The 19,544-nt window shown below is 65.1% G+C and overlaps 2 protein-coding genes across 4 annotated transcripts; one reads left to right on the top strand and one right to left on the bottom strand.

Annotated features, from left to right (window-relative positions):
• The first annotated feature begins 689 nt into the window (after positions 1-689).
• On the top strand, positions 690-10,367 carry CACFD1 (calcium channel flower domain containing 1). 2 transcript variants are annotated; one of them, XM_016153003.2, is made up of 5 exons: positions 691-887; positions 4,276-4,348; positions 5,706-5,831; positions 8,351-8,458; positions 8,943-10,367. In XM_016153003.2, exons 1-5 carry the CDS (start codon positions 770-772, stop codon positions 9,031-9,033), a joined length of 516 nt encoding a protein of 171 aa, XP_016008489.1. In that variant the 5' UTR covers positions 691-769; the 3' UTR covers positions 9,034-10,367. The 2 variants fall into 2 exon arrangements, with proteins under 2 accessions (XP_016008491.2, XP_016008489.1); XM_016153005.2 differs by lacking the exon at positions 5,706-5,831 and having other exon boundaries at positions 690-887.
• A 639-nt stretch (positions 10,368-11,006) lies between these two features.
• Positions 11,007-18,180, bottom strand: SLC2A6 (solute carrier family 2 member 6). Of its 2 annotated transcripts, XM_016153000.2 has the most exons (10): positions 18,012-18,180; positions 17,316-17,478; positions 16,155-16,361; positions 15,416-15,515; positions 14,624-14,835; positions 14,224-14,376; positions 13,475-13,583; positions 12,937-13,122; positions 12,615-12,760; positions 11,007-11,735 (listed from the first exon to the last, which is right to left on the bottom strand). In XM_016153000.2, the coding sequence occupies exons 1-10, from the start codon at positions 18,101-18,103 to the stop codon at positions 11,580-11,582; spliced, it is 1,524 nt and encodes a 507-aa protein (XP_016008486.1). In that variant the 5' UTR covers positions 18,104-18,180; the 3' UTR covers positions 11,007-11,579. The 2 variants fall into 2 exon arrangements, with proteins under 2 accessions (XP_016008486.1, XP_016008487.1); XM_016153001.2 differs by lacking the exon at positions 16,155-16,361.
• Between the last annotated feature and the right edge of the window lie 1,364 nt (positions 18,181-19,544).

The following is a 19,544-nucleotide window of genomic DNA, read 5'->3' on the forward strand; positions in this document are numbered from 1 at the left end:
ACTTTTGGCGCCTCTTCCAACGTGCAAAACGCTAGCGGGAGGAGGCACTCTCCGGAAGGACAGCTCCTCCGTACCAGGACACGGAACGCGCGTCCGACTAGCGTTTTCTTCTCAAAACCCCTCCGAGCGTGGCTTGAACCCACCACCGCCCCTCCCCCTAGGGCAGGGCGGGGATTTCCTGAGCGTGGTCAAGCTCCAGACTCGCTCCTGACCTGATCAAACCCTGTCCGCTCCCAGCAGTGTTCTTCCCAGGAGAGGCAATTTCCCAAGAGGAGTCACGACTGGCCGCTGATGCTGGACTACCTGTTAATGCTCTGAGAAATCTTGCCTCTGTGCTAGTCCCATTGGGAGGATTTCTCCACCCGAGAGTCCCGCGACGCCAGAACCCGTCCCCTCGGGCGCGAGTCTGCGGGCTTTGCTTCTGTGCTAATAAACGCGGGCCGGTCCAGCGTACCGCTCTGTGGCCCGGAGGGTCCCGCCCCCTATGCTAATGAGCGCGAGCCCCTCCAGCGTACTTCACAGGGGCTCGGAGAGCCCCGCCCCCTATGCTAATGAGCGCGGGCCGGTCCCGCGTACCACTCTGCAGCTCCGAGGGCCCCGCCCCTTATGCTAATGAGCGCGAGCCCCTTCGGCGTACCTCACCGGGGCCCGGAGAGCCCCGCCCCCTATGCTAATACGTGACCGCCTCTCCCACAAGGCAGTGCGCCGGCCGACGCGGCCGGCTCCGGAGCCCTTTGTGAGGGCGGTGGGCTCGCCAGATAGCGGCACCATGAGCGGCTCGGGCGGGGCGGCGGTGTCCGTCAGCTCCGCGCTGCCCGCACAGGAGGAAGGGATGACGTGGTGGTACCGCTGGCTGTGTCGCCTGTCGGGGGTGCTGGGGGCCGTATGTGAGTACCGCCCGGGCGAGGGGGCCCGTCCTGCCGCCCGCCGCGCATGCGCGCCCGCCCCGCCCCGCCCCTTCCACGCGACCCCGCAGAAAGGGCTCCGAGTCCGGCCGGGGTCAGCGGGGCACGCGCGGGGCGGGACAGTGGCAGGGGCCGCCCGAGCGAGGGCCCTGGCGGTTGCTATGGTTACCGGCCGGCGCCCGGGGCTCCTGGGCCTCGGGGCTGGGCTCGCGGCTCTGGGGACGTGAGCTCCGGCGAGGAGCCCCGGGCGCTGCCCCTCCGCGCCTCGGAGCGCGAGGACAGCGCGGCGCCGGCTCCGGGACCTTCCGAGGTTGCCCGCGGGCCGTTTGCCAAGGGCCGGTCAGCCCGGCCGGGAGGCGGCCTCGCCTGTGCACGGGCGCGGGCGGGGCTGCAACCTTCGGGCGAACGTTGTTTGTAAGTGGGCGGGCGCAGGTCTGGCCAGATTTCCTGGGGGCCAGACAGGTGGTTCCCCAGAGAAGGCCGGGTGGTGATCTGAGGGAGGTGGCAGCTCCTCAGGGTCCTCACTGTGCACTTGGAGGCCGGTGCGGTCCCTGTGCCGGCAGCTCTGCCTCCGCCACCTTTCATCTCCCCTCCTCCCCCAGCCGTTCCGTCACACGCCTGCCTCAGGGTTCCAGGGGAGTCGGGCTGTTCTAGCACAAACCCTCCCAAAAGAACGGAAACAGGGAGGCAGATCTGCAGAAGTAAAAAGATCGAACAGCAAGTCTGCCGAACGCAAACTGGAGTATGCTCCAACGGTCCGCTCTCTCTCTTCCGCTGCCCTCCACATTGGGGACGACAGGAGCGGGAGGGGGCTCGGCCCGAGGCCTTAGGGAGCGGCCAGGAGGTCCTGCAGGATCTGAACAGAGGGCTCAGGCCAGGCAGGGCACCCTGGTCAGATCCGCCAGGACGAACACGTTTTCAGGGTCCCCTTCCAGCCCCACTGTCCTCCCAGGTGGGAGGGGGTAGGAAGTTCAGGAGTGCAGGGTTAGGACAGTGCTGCTCTGGCAGGGCACGCCCTTACCCAGAGGTGACGGTGGGACAGGCCTTCCCCCAGATCACAGAAAGGCCCCCGTCCCTGTCACTGCCTTCAGAGCAAGCGTGTCTTTGACTTTGTCAGAGAGACGGGTGGGCCTGAGGGCGGGCTTTAGATACGATCCTCTCAAGTTGGGTTACTGTTTTCTGGCAGATCTGAGTGGAGGTGCTGTGGGGAGCCACAGCGGTCAGTGGGGACAGATGGGAGGTCCTGACTGCGGCCCGTGAGCCCTCGCCGCCCTCTGTCTGAGAGTCAGCCGCCCTGCCGGCTCCCGGGGAACCCTGTCATGCCGTCCAGTTCTGTGCTGCTCGGAAGTGGGGTACCTGGGCCACCTCAGCAGCCGGCGCTGTTGGGCTACAGTGAAGCCCAGGAGACACGCGTGGCGTCGCCCCGAGGTGCCGGTCGGTCCCCCCTGCAGGCCCGGTGGGCGGAGGTGGTTATGCGAACACCAAATACAGTTGACTCTCGAACAACACAGGTCTGAACTGTGCTCATTTGCGGATGTTTTTCGAAAAACAGACAGACGGCCCTTCGTGTCCCTGGGCTTCCCATCTGCGGATTCAGCAACCGTGACTGAAAACAGGTTTCTTTTCGATGCATGGTCGGGAATCCGCCGAGGCAGAGGGCTGACTGCGTGCTTCCACGCTGCTCTGTAGAAGGGACTCGAGCATCCGCAGATTTCGGTACCCACAGGGGTCCTGGAACCAATCCCAGGCGAATGCCGAGGGACGACTGTGAAGTTTTTGGGGAGTCCAGAGTTATCCTCAGACTGTCGGTGGCCTAGGGGCCGGCTTGCCTAAGCCCTGCGTTGTCCAGCGTTGGCTGTAGTACACTCCAAGGTAGAGCGCAGAGCACACAGGGGTCTTGGGGGTGAAGGCAGAGTTCAAATGAGGGTCGTGCTTCTGGCTGGTCCCTCAGAGGGAGGCGGTCACCCTGGGTCCTGACAAAACTCAGAGACAGGAGCTCGGGAAGAGAGGACCACTCAGGACACCTCCCTCGCTTAGCTGCAGTGCTGGAGACTGAGGGGACACCTCCAGCCCTTGAGTGCTAAGGGAGTCCTGGCTGGGTTGAAACCTGGTCCTGCCACAAGGTTGGCCGTGGGTAACACAGTGGGGGTGGGGTCGGAGCTGGAGGTGCGGTGCCGACGGCAGCAGGAAGGGTCGGCCGCTGCCCCGCGAGACCGGCACAGCAGCCGGCGGGCAGAAGCCGCTCTGTCTCGTGGGCACAGCGTGGGTGGCCCTACGGGGCCTGGCTTCCTGCATGCGAACGGGACACGCCCAGGACAGGTGTTGCCCCCTCGGCAGCAGCAGCACACCTGTCGTTGGGGGGGGACCGCGGGGCTTGCGGGGCAGTCCCATTGTGGTTCCGACTCACTTCACCTGGTCCCGCCCCCGCCGTGGCCTGCCGTCTGCCTAGGGTTACACGGGAAAGCAGGAAAGTTCCAGCCCAGGCCGGGATCAGGTGCGCGGCAGCTGCTGCAAGTTTCATGAGCTGGTGGCTCATCGCTGCTCGGCGGCTGCTTCCTGCCAGCCCGGCGGTGGCTGGCTCAGCCCCGGACCTGCCGGGCAGGCTCCCGGCGTCCTTGATGAGCTTGAGCTGGAGGCGAGTGTCACAGACCTTGCCCAGGGGGGTGCAGTTGGGCGGGGCAGGCAAATCACATTTGGGGCATTGGAGAAGCCACTTTCAGGGGCAGCAGAGGATGTACCCCTCCCTCGCCATGGCCCCTCGGTATTTCAGGGGTGGGGGACTGAGCTGTGGGACTTGTCATGCTGCACGCAGGAGAGAAAACAGGCTTGAAAGGCGAGGAGGGCATACCCACCCCAAGCCACTTGGCTAGTGTGTGAGTCACAGCTGGACTGTGACCCGGGTCTGCCTGGTCCTGATAGTGACGAGAGGCGCGGCCCTCGTCCCAGGCGAATGCAGCCCGCGTTTTCCAAGCCAGAGGCCTGCGTCGGTGGTCAGCCCTGTGGGTGGGGCGCCTGCCTTGGCTCGAGGCCTCGAGAGACATTCTCTCTCTCATCAGAACCACCTTGTCAGGTGGGTAACTGGTGCAGCTGGGGTTCAGAGGGCGGGCTCCCCCAACACCCAGAAGAGGGGGGATGAGCTGCCCTCGCAGCCTCGCTGAGCTCCGAGAGCCCGCGCACCTGTGCTGTGGGGCTCGGGGCCAGCTCCTGCGCCCTCACCTGTGACGTGGAGTGGCTGCCTTGGCCTCACTGGTCTCAGACGGCGGAGGGGAGGCTCGTCGGTGCGGTGAGGAAGGGGTCTCCCCAGGGGGCCCTCCCGCGGGCTCCGTCCGTTCCCCGCTGCTAATTCCTGCCCTTGTCTCTTGCTCTCCAGCCTGCGCCATCTCTGGCCTCTTCAGCTGCATCACCATCCACCCTCTGAACATCGCGGCCGGCGTGTGGATGATGTGAGTGGCCGCGCGCATGTCCCGCCTGGTGGTGTGTGGGGCGCGTGGGTCTCTGGCCACTGTGCAGCTCTTCACCTCCTTTACGTCGGCCACGTTCACTTTCCCTGACCCTCGGTAAGGCCGGGGCCAGGGGACGCCCGCCCAGGCCTTTATGGGACACAGGGCCGAGGCCACAAATGTTTTCTGAGTGTCCACTGAGTCAAGCTCTGCAAGCTCCAAGCTCGCTGCCCTGGGCATTGCCCCTGGGAGCTCCCGAGGCCATCTGGGCCAGCCAAGGACCGAGTCGGAGTCAAGTGCTGGGGTCAGGAGACCCAGCCTGGAGGTGCACAGTGCTGGCCACAGGGCAGATCAGAGTGGGCATGTGGTCGGGCAGTTAGAACACCCTCGATGAGTCCCTTGCCTGCCTCCTGCCAGGGTAGGTCCATGCCATTGGAAGGGAAGGGGGGGGCTAAGAACTGGCCAGTGCACCTGTGGCTGCATCTGACCCCCTCCCACACGGGGAGGCGGGGCTGTGCCCCCAGTGTGGTCCGTGCCCGCATGGAGCTTGGTCTGGGAGGAGCACAGAGATGGACAAGATGCGGTCCTCCCCTCAGAGAACTCGGGCCAGCGCTGGGTCGCAGGGGCTTGCCATGGGGGGAGGGGGGGACAGACTGGTGCTGGCCAGCAGCAGTGGAGACAGGTCGACAGAGGTCCTAGGCCCTTGGATGAGAGGTGTCGGCCAAGCACAGGGCAGGGTCAAGGTGGGGGGCCTTGCCGTGGGAGAGGCTTGGGGTGGGGCGGTGTTGTGCAGAGTTCCTGCAGTCCTGGGGGGCACCTTGGGCTATCGGGGCGCCCTGAGCCTCCGTTTCTGTCAGATGAGGGTAATGAGGGCGCTTTCCCCAGGCCTAGGGGTGGACGGACGGGCCCCATGTCTGACTGTGACCCAGCCACAGAAGACATGGAAGCTGGACCAGACACCCTCCGTCTTCTGTGGCTCAGCTGGCCCCACACCGGACACGGGGCTGCACAAAAAGGCTTGGGCTTCCCGGGGGGAGGGGCCATGTTCTCGGCCACGCTCAGCGGGCAGACTGGCCTGCTCTCAGCTTTCGAGGCGGATGTGCCACTGCCCGGGACAGTGCGCTGGTGATGACCCTGCCGCCCACGTGGAGGGACTCGCTGCGTGCTGGCCGCAGCGCCTGCCACAGGGGTCTCCTCCGTCAGAGGCCCGGTCCTTCCCTCCAGGATGGTTGGCTCAGTTAGGGAGACGCGGTACGGGGTAGGGGGCAGCCAGGCGGCGAGGTTGGCAGCGGGGCCTCCGAGCCGCGGGCATGGGCGCCCCCAGCTCGTCAGCTGCGCTGCCCCCCCCCCCCCCCCGCAGCACGAACGCCTTCGTCCTGCTGCTCTGCGAGGCGCCCTTCTGCTGCCCGTTCATCGAGTTCGCCAACGCGGTGGCGGCGAAGGTGGACCGGCTGCGCTCCTGGCAGAAGGCCGTCTTCTACTGCGGGTGAGCGCCGCGGGCCGGGACGCTGGGCCGCCCGGCCTCGAGGGGGTGGCGGCGGCCGCCTCGCCGCGGTTCTTGCGTGCCGAGTCGCTGGATGGCGGCCGCTCCGCCGTCCACGTGAGGGGCACGCGCCTCGTGGCGTCGTGTGTAGTGGGGGGACACGGAGCCCCTGTGCGCGGGCGCGGGGCGTGGTCCGCACGCCGCTCTCACGCCCCCGTTTCTAACCGCGAATGCAGTCTGTGGTACTTCGCGTCTGAATCGTGAAGCTTCTAGAATAGCGCCTGGCGCCCAGGAGGCCCTCGGCAGGTCCGGCGGCAGCGGCAGGGACAGCTGCTGGCGCCCAGGGGTCTTAGAGGCGACTGCGCAGGCGCAGGTCGCAGAGCCCCGCCTGGAGGCCCCCGCACGCGGAGCGCGGGGTCCCACGGCGCCGCCTTGGTCTTTGTCTTCCCGATGTGTTTTTAAGATGCTAACAGTAACTTATATTCGTTAAACATAATTCGGAAAATAGAAAATGGCCACCCCGAGCCCCAGCCCGTTGACGGTTTGCTGCGCTCCTTGCACTGTCTTCAGGCGTTTTTTTAAAACCTGTTTTTAACAGTTACAACTGTCACAAATAAATTTGTGTCCTGCTTTTTTCCCCATTTACTATCACGATAAAAACGTTTTCATCTTCGCCGCAAAGACCTCACGGGAGTGTTCTGGCCGACGGGCGCGTCCCCTTCCCGGGCTGCGTCCCGCGCTTCCGAGTGTGAAGCTGGGACGGACGTGTGTGGACGGGAGCTCTCTGCGTCTCTGTGGGCTTCCTTGGCGTTTCCAGGTATTTCCAGGTGCGGAGTGATTAGGTCGAAGCCTCTGATCACTGAGAAGGGGCCGGCGTGGGACTGAGCTGCGTTCCGGAGGGGATCCGCCCGCCCCGCGGCGCCGTGCCCCGCGTTTCTCACGGACGCACTTTCTTCCTGAGCGCGGTCTGGTCCGCTTTTACCTGTTGGCGTCTAGTGTTTCCGTTAGTAAGGGCCGCGTGTTTCTATACTAAAGGTTTCTCAATCCTTTGTTGTATTTTCTGCAGATGTTTTTCCAGCCTATTGTTTGCCTTTAATTTGTCTTGACAGCTCCCCCCCCCCCCCCCGCGGCCTTTCTTTCCCTTTGTGATTTCTATTCTTTTATCGCTCAGAAACTTTATAACTACAGTTGACCCTTGAGCAACGCGGGAGTTAGAGGTGCTGACCCCGCGTGCAGGCAGAAACCCGCATATAACTTTTGACTCCCTGAAAACAACTGCTAATGGCTTCCTGCTGACCAGAAGGAAGCCTGGCTAATAACATCAACAGTTAATACGTGTTTTGTACATTATGTGTATCACATACCATGTTCTTACGATAAAGTCAGCTGGAGAAAAGAAACTGTTAAGAAAACACAAGGAAGAAAGTAAAACGTGAATACATGTGTAGTGTTGCCCGTGTTTGTCGATAACTCCGCATTTCAGTGGACCTGTGCGGGTCCAACCTGTGCTGTTCAAGGGTCACCTGTTAGTGAAACCTCCGGCCATGCGTCCAGCCGCAGGGCGGGTTCTGGTGGTGTTCAGCTGCTCGGGTCCCATCGTCCTCCCCTCCAGCAGCCGCTGGCTGCAGGCTCGTCTTGTCTTCTCTGCACAGGTGGTGAGGGCGTGTGTGGGTGGGGGTGGGGGGGCCCTTGGGGGGCACAGGTGGCGGAGCGTGGGCAGCCTTGTCCAGGAAGCAGCAGGACAGAGTCCTTGCTGGTTCTCAAGTCGCTAGTGTTTCCCAAGCCCTGTTAAGCCCAGTCCCTGCCACTGGTCTGGACATCCCAGGTTCAGGGGTCAGCCCCAGGATACTTCAGCCAGAGTGGACACGTGCCGCTAGGTGGCGCCAGGCTGAGCTGGGACCAGACCCCCAGCGAGCTAGCTGCCCCGAGCCGTGAACCTTGCCATGACACCCGTGTCTTAAGCAGTTTAATCTTTGGGATCTGTCTTGCTGAGGTGCGGCTGCTTTGACCGGGCTCAGGGCCAGCATTTCTTTAGTGCCTTTGCTGTTCCCGGCAGCGTGTTAAGCAGTTAACATGCCTTGGCTCTTCTGATCTCAGACTCTGAGGTTTGATCTGCACTGCACAGCACAGCGAGGCTCAGCGAAGCCGAGTGACTTGGCCACAGTCACAAAGCTAGTGGGGGCCCGAAGGGGCACTGCGTTTTCTGGTCTGCCTGTTTTTATGAACAGTGGGGGGTTGGACCGTCTCGGTGCTGTTCAACTCCTTTTTGGATCACAGACCTTTTCAAAAGTCTGATGAAAGCTTTGGGTCTTCTCCCCGGAAAATGCACAGAATCTGGCAAACAGGTTTATGGGTGTTTGAGGACGTAGCGCAGCCCAGTCGTGCATGTGTCCCAGCTGATCTCTGGGGATCCTGCCCGCACCGGGCTGTCTGGGAAGGGGGCTGGCGTGAATCTGGGAGGCCCAGAAGCAGCGTGGCGGCCACGGGGCGGCCGTGCCCCTTGACCTCTGCTTCTCCCCCAGGATGGCCGTCGTTCCTGTCGTCATCAGCCTGACCCTGACCACGCTGCTGGGCAACGCCATCGCCTTTGCCACCGGAGTGCTATACGGACTCTCCGCGCTGGGCAAAAAGTGCGTCTGCCAGTCCCAGCCCCGGGGAGGGCTCTTTGCTTCCTGCTTCCCGTGCCTCAGTGCGGAAGGTCTGGGAGTGGCCCTGTTCCTCAGTTGTGGACACTGAGGCACAGAGGTGGTCAGCGACTCAGCAGTGCCTTCAGGGCGTTCAGCCCTCGGGGAGGGCCATCCTGGCCGACGCCTGCCTCCTGGCTGCGTGGGGCCTCTCCCCATGCAGGGCCGCCCCCGGCATGGCAGCCGCCCCCTCTCCCAGAGCCCACACACGGAGGCTCTGCGTCCTCTAACCGGGGCCCCAGGCAGCCCATGCGGCTCTCAGAGGTGATGAGGCACATCTTGGCCATCATAGCAATAGGTCTCTGGAAACCAGAGGGCGTAGTAGGCTCTGCCTGCAGGCCAGGCCTGGGTCACGGCCAGGAGTCAGGGAGGGGCCGGGAGGGGCCAGGAGGGCCCAGCCCAGTGTGACGCCCACTCGCTCTCTCCGCAGGGGGGACGCGATCTCCTACGCCAGGATCCAGCAGCAGAAGCAGCAGGCGGACGAGGAGAAGCTCGCGGGGACCCTGGAGGGGGAGCTGTGACGGGGTCTGGGGGCCCCGCCCTCCCGCTCAGCCTCGGGTCCTGCATGAGCACGTCCGAGGGGGCGGGGCCTGGCTCCCCTCAGCTCCGCCCCACACCCGGAGCCCCGTCTGCCCCGCTCCAGATGGGCGTTTCCTGGCCCTGAGCTGGTGCCGAGGTGCTGAGGGCCTTGGCTGGCGGCAAGGAGACGGGCAGCACGGGCCGGGGTGGGTGGCCAGGCTTCCACTGCTGGCAGAAGCGCTGGGACCCGCTCTGAGCCCGGCGGGGCGCCCCTGGAGATGAGGGCTCTGGCTCCAGGTGGGAGGCCTGGGAATCCGCCGGAGCCTCCTGCGGGCTGAGCCGCTGGGCCCGCCCCACCCACCCATCCTCAGGGCGCAGCTGTGTCCTGAGGGCTGGCTGCCGCCGCCCATGGCCCCCAGCCGCTGGTCCTCTGGTCCTCGCGGAGCCTCCCGTGCTCCCAGGGCGCCTCAGCACCCAGAGTGGAGCAGCAGACAGCGCCCTGGACTCTGGGGCAGACCATTAAGGATCCCACAGCCTGGCAGGCCCCAGGCCCTACCTGTTCCCACAGGCCCTGGTGCTAAGGAAGTGGGGGGCAGGCGCTCCTCGGCTGGTGGGGCCATCTCTCCGGCATGGCCCTGCCCTGTTAGCAAAAGCCAGGCTTGGCCATCCCCGCTCCCCTGCAGGCCTGCCCTTTCCCCGCCCTCAGGGAGCCTCTGTCCCCACTGCCCTGGGTGCCAGGCCACCAGGAAACAAGGCCTGGGGCGAGGGTCAGGGAGTGTGGACAGCTGGTGACTTCATCTCCCCCAGGCTCCCTCTGTGCCCGTCCCGTCCCCCCATTCGGCCTCAGCCCGCTGGCTTCTCTGCCTGGCTGGGCCCGGCAGCCCTGGGTTGCGGTGGGGAGTGCCCCGTCCGGGCCCGGCTCCTGCTCTTCCTCCTCCGCAGCCCCCAGAGCTCAGGGTCCTGCCTTGCTGTGTCAAACCCGGCCCCAGGGCGGGGCCTCGGCCTCAGCTGCCCACAGGGCCTTTCATCTGCAGCTGTGGCTGGGAGCAGCAGGTGCCACCTGAGGACACGTCAGTGGGCTCTCGGTCAGCCGCGTCCCACCTGGGACCCTGCGCGGGCTGAGGGCCAGGGTGGCAGGGCACGTCCGTGTGGCGGGTGTGGTGGGACACGTGCCTTCAGGGGTCCTTGGGGGCCACCTTCTCAGGCCAGTGCTGGTTCAAAGGGCTGCAGGCTCAGGCCAGGGGGGCTGTGTGCGTGTGCGTGCGTGTGCGTGTGCTCTCGTGTGTGCTGTGAATAAAGATCTGCCTACCTCCCAGGAGGCGCAAAGGCCCGATCACCCCTCTTGGCTTGTTCTTACCCAGGAAAGGGGACTGGCTGTTGGGGTGCAGCCCTCCTGCACCCGCCCAGGGCCTACTGACAGGGATTTCCTGGCTGCGTGTGTGGGGGAAGGTCGTACCTCCACCCGTGAGGAGACTGGGTGGGTGCTGAGGGGCCAGAGGCGGAGCCAGCGGCGCAGAGCCCTCCAGCCCATCCATCACAGGCCGGAGTGGGCAGGTCGCGTGCCTGGGTTCCCGGTGAGTGGCAGGAACAGTCCTGGGGCCATGACCCTGTTTCCCGTGGGAGGCCCGCCTTGCACAGATTGTCTCTCCAGGTGGCTCGGGGGGCCGGGCCACCGGGCCCACTCCCGGCTCCGTGCGTCTGGACTCTGGTCGTGGTCCTCACTCACTCCCAGTGTTTAGCTTGAACGTGGAGCAGTAAACTCTGGCGGTGGCTGCTCCGCGTGCTCTGCCTGGGACCCGCCAGCCGGTGCCGCCAACAAGTGGGAGGGACGCCCGACCCCACCCCACCCCACCCCTGAGCGCCCAGGGCCGGCCGTGCTGCTCGCCCTGCCCGGCGTTCGGGGCTGGCCGGGGCCCCCACAGGCTGCGCGCGCTCTCCCCACTGGACGGTCGGGGTGGCAGGCGGAAAACGTGGGTGTAGCCCGGCCGCTGGGGGCAACCCCGGCAGAGCACCTCGCTCTGCAGGGCCACGGCCCAGTTCCTTTATTTGTGTAAGTGGGGTGGACACGGTGTGCAGACCGGGGCACTCGAGGGCCCCTCGTTCCCAGAGGTCGGGCTGCTGCAGGGTCAGTACCTGTGCCGAGTCCTGAGCCCTGGCCTGTGGGCATCCAGAACATTCCCTGTGGCGTCTGCAAGCCCTCACGGCTGCAGAGGTCCACCTTCCTCCCCGGAGGCAGGAAGCCCGTGAGGCTATGCGGTCGGAATGGGGCGGCACGATGCCGTTCCCGTGGGAGCCACGCTGCCGCCTCCGGCCGCGTCTGTCCTCGCCGCAGCCCGGCGTGAGGGGCGGGAACCCAGGTCACCCAGCAGGGCCTCGAACCCAGAGCCTGGGCCGCGTGCGCCCCTTCAGCCCGAGGCCGCCTGTCCGGTCCAGAGTGTGCTCAGGGCGTGGGCCTGCACCTGGCTGGTCTTGCTGTGCCCTGGCTGAAGGCAGGCTGCCGCCTCCGGCACGGCACCGAGGCCTGGCCGCCCGGTGGCTCAGGCTTGGCCTAGTGCAGGAAGGACCGCCTCCCGCTGCGGAAGAAGGACTCGATCTGCTCCAGCGACCGGCCTTTGGTCTCGGGCACGCAGCAGCCGGTGAACAGCAGGTTCACCAAGCAGATGGTGGCGAAGAAGAAGAAGGGCACGTGGAGGCCGAAGGCGTTCTGGGGGGGCAGGGAGCCGGTCACGCGGCAACCGGGGCCCTCCCGCCCCAGCACTCCCGCCCGGGCCCCCCCGCCCCGCTCACCCCCTGCCCTGGGCCCACCCCCGGGCCCCCGCTGCCTCCAGCTCGGCACCCTGGAGCCTGCCCCCGCCACCCTCTGAGGAAGCCCGAGGCCTTCCGGCCCGAGGACGCCACCGTCAGCAGCCTGGCCAGGCCTGGCCACTGGCCTCGGCCTCTGGCACCCGCCTCTCCCCGCTGCCCCAGCCCCATGTTTCCATTTCAGCTGGTCCCCGCTGCTGTCCGCGGGAGGCCTGCCTCAGTCCGGCTGAGAGGACGCTCTGCCCTTTTCGGCCCCAGCCGCGCCCTGCCTGGCCCGCCGACTGCACCTGGGCAGGCATCAGCCAGCGCTGCCTCCTCAGACCCTCCCTCCTGGGCCTGGGAGCCGGGACTCGGATGCAGGTTGGCTTCGGGGCCTGCTGGGGTTTGACCCCAGAGGTGGTGGTGAGCCAGGCGGGAGTCGTGTGTGTGTGTGTATGTGTGTGTAGGATACCACTGAGGGCTGACCGGCAGCAGGGCATACCACCGAGACCCAAAGTGCCAGCCCAGACGGAAGGCCCAGCTGCCCCGGCCGAGGGCACACAGTGACAGTGCTGACGGGTGTGGCTCCCTGGCCTGGGAAGTCAGCTGACTTCTCCAAACAGCTCCCCGAGCTGTCGAGCTGTCTGTCTGTCGTTATGAAGGAGGCTTTGCTGTCTGGCCTCCTGTGAAGGGGGCAGGTGCTAATCTCGGAGGACCACCGAGGCTTAGAGGATGTGGCGCAGAAGCCCCTCCGCACGGCCCCCGGCAGTGGCCAGAGGGCTCCAGGGGCCCCAGCACTTACCACCACCAGCAGGAAGGACTTGGTGAGGGCGAAGGCGGTGAGCCAGCTGACCAGCACGCAGAGCCCCGAGGCGGTGCCGCGGGCCTGCAGGGGCAGGATCTCGGACATGAGGAGCCAGGTGATAGGTCCCCAGCCCATGGCGTAGCCTGCCAAGGAGCGGGGAGGGCTCAGGCTGGATGGCAGCTGCCTCCTCGAGCCTCTGAGAGACCCCTCCCCACCTGTCCCAGACCACCTGGGAGAGTGGTGCCCCACCCACGCGTCACCCATGGGACCGCCCTCCCTCCCAGACTCCACGCCCTCGCAGGATCACTGCCACACCCACCCATGATGAAGAGCATGGTGGCCAGCAGGGGCACCAGGGTGATGTAGCTGGTGGGTGTGACCAGGGTTTGCTCAGTGCCCCCCAAGGGCACGCTCTCGAGGCCCACGGTGCTGTTGCGGGTCAGAGACTTTGGACCGAAGGAGACGTACAGCCCCAGCGTCAGGTTGGCAGCAAACATGGCGGCCGCTGTGGACAGACGGATGGCCCTCGGGGGCCGGGACCCTTTGAGCTGGCGGCAACTCAGACGCTCCCTCCGCGGAGCCCTTCAGTGCCCTGGGCCCGGTGCCGCCCAGTTCTCGTCCGGGCCACCATCACGGCCCTCCTGCGAGCGACGGCCCCCCATCCGGCCCGATCTGGGCTCCCGTCAGGCCCGCCGCGGCGCGTGAGCCTGTCGCCCACGCAGGCCCGGCAGACCTTTCTGGAGCAGTGGGTGCATGCCAGGGCCCCTCGGAGCTCCCGGCCGCACGGCGCCCGCCTCGAGGGGCCCAGCTGCGGGAGGACTGAGGCGAGCCGACGTGCGGGAGACGGCGGAACTCACCTGAGACGAAGAGCAGAACCTTGCGGCCGGCCAAGTCCATGGTGAAGGTCGCGATCAGCACCGACAGGAGCCGCACAGCCCCCACGATGGCTGCGTCTTCCTCAGGGGGCTGCGGGGACGAAGCCTCTGAGGCCGAGGGACCCCGGCCCGCTGCTCCTGTCCCCCCAGTCCCCCCCCAGTCCCCCTGAGGCGCTCAGGCCTCACACCACAGCCACAGCTCCTTGGAGCGTTGAGCCGCCAAGCACCTACTGTGTGCCAGGCACTTTCTCTGGTCACCTGCCCCAGCCTGTGGGGCCTCTCGGGCAGGGGCACGACGGCCGCGCCCACCCCTGAGCCTAAGGCCAGCACAGAATCCGGGCGTGGAACTTGCTGTCATCGATCTCCAAATCTCATCTCCCCAACCCAGAACGGGGCTCACACCACCACCCGCCACCGTCTGTTATCTGTTCAGCAGGGGAGGAAGCTGAGGTTCGGGGAGGAAGTGACTTCCCTCAGTGCGCGGCAGACGCCCTGAACCTGGGGTCTGCCCTTCTCTACTGGCTTCATTTGTGGTCCTGTACATTTTAAAGTGCATCAGGTTTACTTGCAAACATTACTCTGAGGACAGCTGCATGGCACGGGACACGGGTACGAGCCCCTGGCCGTCGCCCCTGCACGTGCACCAGATACGGGGCGCAGAGCTGGGCCAGGTGAAGGCCGGCCCTGAGGGCCGCCGGGGCTTCGAGCAGGGCCGGGGCCGGGGCGCTCACCAGCAGGACGGCGGTGCTGTGGAAGATGGACTGCAGGTACACCAGGACGGGCGTGATGCCCGTCAGCTGCTGTAGGAAGCGCATCAGCAGGGCGATGGCGATGGGCCGGTACATGGAGGGGTCCCGGGCCTCGGCCCACGACATGCGGCTGCTCTGGAGACACGCGGCGGCCTCTGAGGGGGCTGGGCCGCCCATCCCTCCCCCAGGAAGTGACCCAGGCCGGGACGGGCCCGGGGGACCCGCCCCCCAAACCACAGGCTCCTGGGTCGGTGGGCTCAGGGTTGGGTGCTGTGACACGAGGCGGTGGGGCTACTGGTACCCCATTCCCCAGGGAAAGGAACCCAGGCCCGGAGAGGCTGGCTGCAGCCACACTCGGCGGTGGCCCCGCACACACACACACCTGTCTCTGGACGTTGTCCTGGATCTGCTGGAACTCCCAGCGGATGTCGGCCTGGGCCCCGCGCAGCCAGGCCAGTGCCCACAGCGCCTCCGCGTCCCTGCCCTTCGAGAGCAGGAAGCGTGGCGAGCTGGGCATGAAGCTCAGCAGCAGGATCATGGCGACCACTGGCCCCTCCCCGGCCACAGCCAGCCAGCGCCATGGCAGCAGGAGGCCTGCGGGCGGGACGGGGTGAGGAGCTGGGATCCCGGCTGGACGCAGAGCCCCCTCCCACGGGACCTCTGAGCCGCCTCATCTGCCCTCAGGGCTGCTCCCACGCCACCTCCCACAGAAAGTACCCTGATGGCCCCAGGCTTCTGAGATCCAGAGCAGGAGGGGCCGCTCTGATGGCCCAGCCCTGGTGCAGGGCCCAGGCTCTTGGAGGGTCTCAAGGGCCACGGAAGGGGGCTGGAGGGGTGGCCTGAGCAGGCGAGACCCTGGGCCTCCATCACTAAGCCCTACCTCTCCCCACCTAAGACTATGTGACAGAAGCACTCTGCTGTCAAAAGAGTCTAAGGCTGCTGGCGGGGTGGGGGGCGGGGAGACCTCGCTGGCCAGGTAGGAAGGGGCCACGTGACCGTGACCGGGCGGGGCAGGAGGACACGGAACCAGGAAGCCTCACAGCCAGCATTCTCGGGGTGGGGGGGGGAGGTGGGGGGGGGGAGGTGGGTGGGGGGGACATTCCCTCCCTTCCCATCCCGTACCGCCCCCCCCCCCCGCCCGCACACAGGCGGGCCCCGCGTCCGTGCCTCTCACCGAGGGCGTAGAGTGAGAGCGACCCAAACACTGCCATGAGCTGGGGTGTGGCCCCCAGGGCCCCACGGACGCCCGGGGGGGCGATCTCAGACACGTACACCTGCAAGACACGGCGCCCACCCCGGCCCGGGTGAGAACGTGGTGGCCCGGCCAAGGCGGCGGAGCGGGCCCCGCTGACCCCAGGGAGCGAGGGCCCCTGGAGGGGCTCTCGTCCTGGTCCTGACTCTGTGACCTCCCTCGGGCCTCGGTGTCCCTGTCAAGTGGGCAGAAGCTCTCCACTCTGAAACGGGTAGCTCGAAGCTGGGGAGCAGGGGCCAAGGGCACCCTGGCTTGACCTGGCTCCTCCCCGGGGTCTTCGCACCCCCCAGGCCCGCCCCAGCCCCAGAGCGAGTTTGCAGGCGGTGGCGGACGAGGGCGGGGGGCCGGGGAGGAGCCAGGACAAGGACTTCCCTTTCCTCCTTGTTGCCCTGTTGCTCAATGTGCATTTTCTCCCATTGAGCAACTCTGTTGATTTTCAGGAAATGGGTTAGGAAGTTTGGGGAGTCCAGAGTGGGGAGCGGCTGGGCACATGGGGACAGATTTCCCTGAAAATAATGGCCCTGGGCAGAGGTGAACTGAGTCTCCCTGGCCAACATGTCCCTGCTGACCGCTGGACTCAGAGGCCAGGAGGCCTCTGCTGACGCGGTCAGCACGCTGCTGAGGGTGCGAGGGGGCCTGGGGTGGGTGGTCCCGGCCTCACCGGGATGCAGGCAGCCGTCAGCCCCCCCGCGAAGCCGGTCAGCGTCCTCCCCAGCAGCAGCATCCACAGGCCACGGGCGCCGGCCATGAGAGCGTAGCCGGCCGCCGAGGGGACAGCGGAGAACATGATGCTGAGCTTCCGGCCCAGGAGGTCATTGAGGACCATGGCACTGAGCCCTCCCGCCGCTGCGCCCAAGGTGAACACGGACTGTGGAGGAGGGTGCAGGGCAGACATGTCTGGGCAGCCGGCATCCCCCGCCCCCCCCCCCCCCATCAGATCCTAGAGACAGCTGCTCTTCCGGGCTGGCCCAGGAGCCTGGGCTGCGGACTCAGGCCCCGAAAGGTAGTGAGCCTCCTGTCTCCAGAGGTGCACAAGTGGCATGTGGCCAAACATTTGTAAGGGATGCCAAGACAGGGAGTCCTGCTCTGGGCAGGAGGTGGGGCCGCGTGTGGTTCTGTCCAAATTGATGTTAAAACGTCTAATACAGTAATAGAGCAGACAGGAGGATTCTGTGGCTTGAAGCCTCTGGGACTGTAAGATTTGAGAGTCTCTGGGTTCCACACAGAGTGCAATGAGTAGGGTTCAGTCAGCTGTGTTGTGGGGAGGTGGGTGGCACCCTCCCTCGTGGGGTTTGGCCCTGGAGTCAGTCAGCTCTCTTGGGAAGACCAAGTGCTCAGGGCCCAGTGGGCATTTGCAGCTCGGCTAATGCGTTGTCACTGTAAATTTGAAGCCACTAGGATCGCAGTTCTAGAACCCTGAGACCCTCGAGGTCTGCGTGTCCAAATTTGTCCTGGGCCCTTCCTGCTCCAGCCAGCACCTCTTTCTCCGGGCACCTGATGCCCCAGACCCCTGTCACCCAGGGAAGCGTCTGCTCTGCTGTGACAGTCCAGATCCGGGCGTGGGGGGCATGGGGAACCCTCGACCCCACCGGGTGTAGATCTTGAGCCCTCCCCCGACCTGCTCCTTCCCATACCTTCTCCATGGGCTTTCGCTTCCTCTTTTTATTTCAGAGCCATCATCTGGCCTCACACCCCTCCTCCACCCCCAGCCTGGAGTGTGGAGGCAGACCAGGGCCCTGGAGGGGTCCCAAGACTGAGCTTTTGGGGGATACCTACCTGCTACCCCTGCCCTGCCCCTCCCAACTCAGAGCCTGGTCCTTACCCCGAACCAGGACGCCTGGGTTTTGGTCAGTCTCAGGTTAGGATCCGAGGAGCGCTCCAGGGCTGGGATGACCGGGGACGTGTAGACCAGGGCATAGCCGAAGCTGAAGTTGCCCAGCACGGCGGCAAACGTTGCCAGAAACACCCTTCTGTTCTGCGGGGCCCTGGACGTGGTAGGGGCAGAGAGATGTGGGGGTCTTTGAGTCCCTCCCCACTGATCTGCTGCCTGTCCTGAGTACAGTAGCTATCCATTCCGGGGGCAGTGCTGGGGAGGGCTGGGTGGAGGCCCAGTCAGATTGGCACCTCACCAGGGTCTGAGTGCCAGGTCCTTTGGGGGAACTTCGGGGCATGAGGCAGGCCCCCACAGCCCACCGCCGTGCAGGGGGGTTTTCTGCAGCAGAGGAGGCCTGGTTTCTGCTCCCAGCTTCACCACCCGGCCTCGCTTGCTCTGTGACCTTAGGCCAGCCCTTTGCCCTCTCTGGGTCTTGGACTCCCTATCTGTGACAGGTGGGGGCTGGGCCGGGTACCGGAGGGCAGGGAGAACGGCATACAACCAGTTCTTTAAATAGGAGTCTTAAATAGTGTGTCTAGGGGCACACTATTTAAGATGGCCTTTTGGCGGCCACTTAGACGGTCAGAGGAGACCCAAGGAAGAAACCAGCCCCCACCCACAGTCCCCGTGCCCCGCGACTCTCACCCGATAGGCGTCCTGTCCTCTGGCGACGGGGGCGCCTTCTCAGGGAAGGTGTCATAGTCCCGGCCCTCGGCTCCCAGCAGTGGCTCCTGCATGGCCGGCCTCTGCTGTCTCTGGCGCCGCCGAGGGACCTGGGCAGCTCGGGCGGGGAGCGCGTCGCGCCGCAGCGGCTCTGAGCATCCGGCGGCGCCCGCAGCTCCGCCCCCCGGCCGCGATTGGCTGTGGGGCGGCCCTGCAGAGCCGGCGCCGGCCAATGGGCGGCCGCGAGCGGTGCGGATGCCGGGATGCGGGCGCGGCCGGGCTTTCCCGCGGCGCGGCGCGCGCCTCGCGGGGCCCTGGGGATCCCGGGTGGTCCGCGCGGGTGGGAACCCTCACCGGAGGGAAGCCGCTTGACAGTCGTGTGGGGCCTGGAGGCAGAACCGCTGCCGGATCGTCCGTGTCCACAGTGGGTCCGAGCTGGGTACCAGCACCCCCGGCTCAAGACCGCGTCGCACCCTGGGGCCCAGCTCCTGCACGCAGCAGGTTCTGAGAGGCGAAGCCGCTCGCCAAGGTCGCACAGCGAACTCGTGTCTCCCTTCAGGGGCGGACCGTGAGCTCCGTCTTGCGCTCCACTCTTTCTCTGCCATCAGGTGTCCCCAGTCACCTCCCGAGATGCAGTGGACTGTGGCTGACGAGTGTCCGCGAAGGCAGGGCGGAGGGGGTGGCAGTTCCAGTGGGCCGGACTTGTATTTTCCCCGTTTCTGGTCTTTTCCAGTTGCAGAAGTAACTTGGCCCTGTGGCGAAGCATCCAGGTAATAAGATGAAACTTAGAAATAAAGCAGAAACGGAAAATTCCCTGGAAAACCGTCTTCAAAAGATAACACAATGACTAGTTCCAGCTCTACATTTGGACTTTTTTTTTCAGAGAGAGAAGGCCGATCACACCCTATTCTGCCGGATGGATGTGCCACATATATTTTTAAATTGGTCCTTTGTCATTGAACATTTAGGTTTTTTTTTTTTACAGAATTTTGCTATTAAAATAGTAAAGTGTTTTTAAAAAGTTATTCTAATTCCCTTTCATCGTCACCGAAACACGATGAGAGAGGAAACGGTGGCCTCTCCCTCCCGACAGCCTCGCCCGCTCCCATTTTGGTTCCTGTCTCCCACACGTCTGTTTTACACGTCTGCCCATTGCATGCGCCTGCATCTGAGTGACCACTTTACATTGTATGTTGGGCGTTTTCTTGCCGTCAAGGACACAGGCCTTGGATCCAGGCACACCCAATACGCGGTGACTTTTAATAACAATATTGCACAGTCCTCATAACCACGTTTTAAACTTTGAGATACAATGCATCTTGGATGTGCAGCTCAACCCTTAAACCTGGGTGTGCAACTCTGTAGTCAAATGACTCAGTGAAGAAACGGAAGCTTCTCATTACCCTGGAAAGTCCAGATATTTCTCCTCAGACATTCCCAGCCTCCTGAGTCCCGCCACTGGTTTCTGTCATTGTGGGTTACACTTTCCTGCTCTTGAACCTGATATGAATAGAA

This window comes from Rousettus aegyptiacus, unplaced genomic scaffold, assembly GCF_014176215.1.
Source record: "Rousettus aegyptiacus isolate mRouAeg1 unplaced genomic scaffold, mRouAeg1.p scaffold_m13_p_3, whole genome shotgun sequence".
NCBI lineage: Eukaryota > Metazoa > Chordata > Mammalia > Chiroptera > Pteropodidae > Rousettus > Rousettus aegyptiacus.

Excerpts from the sequence above, each read along its gene's own strand:
- CACFD1 (XM_016153003.2), top strand. The coding sequence starts at position 770 with ATGAGCGGCTCGGGCGGGGCGGCGGTGTCCGTCAGCTCCGCGCTGCCC. Across the intron at positions 5,832-8,350 it reads AAGGCCGTCTTCTACTGCGG|GATGGCCGTCGTTCCTGTCG; the intron begins GTGAGCGCCGCG and ends CTTCTCCCCCAG. Across the intron at positions 8,459-8,942 it reads CTCTCCGCGCTGGGCAAAAA|GGGGGACGCGATCTCCTACG; the intron begins GTGCGTCTGCCA and ends CTCTCTCCGCAG.
- SLC2A6 (XM_016153000.2), bottom strand. The coding sequence starts at position 18,103 with ATGCAGGAGCCACTGCTGGGAGCCGAGGGCCGGGACTATGACACCTTC. Across the intron at positions 15,516-16,154 it reads TGACGGCTGCCTGCATCCCG|GTGTACGTGTCTGAGATCGC; the intron begins GTGAGGCCGGGA and ends CGTGTCTTGCAG. Across the intron at positions 14,836-15,415 it reads GCTCTCACTCTACGCCCTCG|GCCTCCTGCTGCCATGGCGC; the intron begins GTGAGAGGCACG and ends TCCCGCCCGCAG.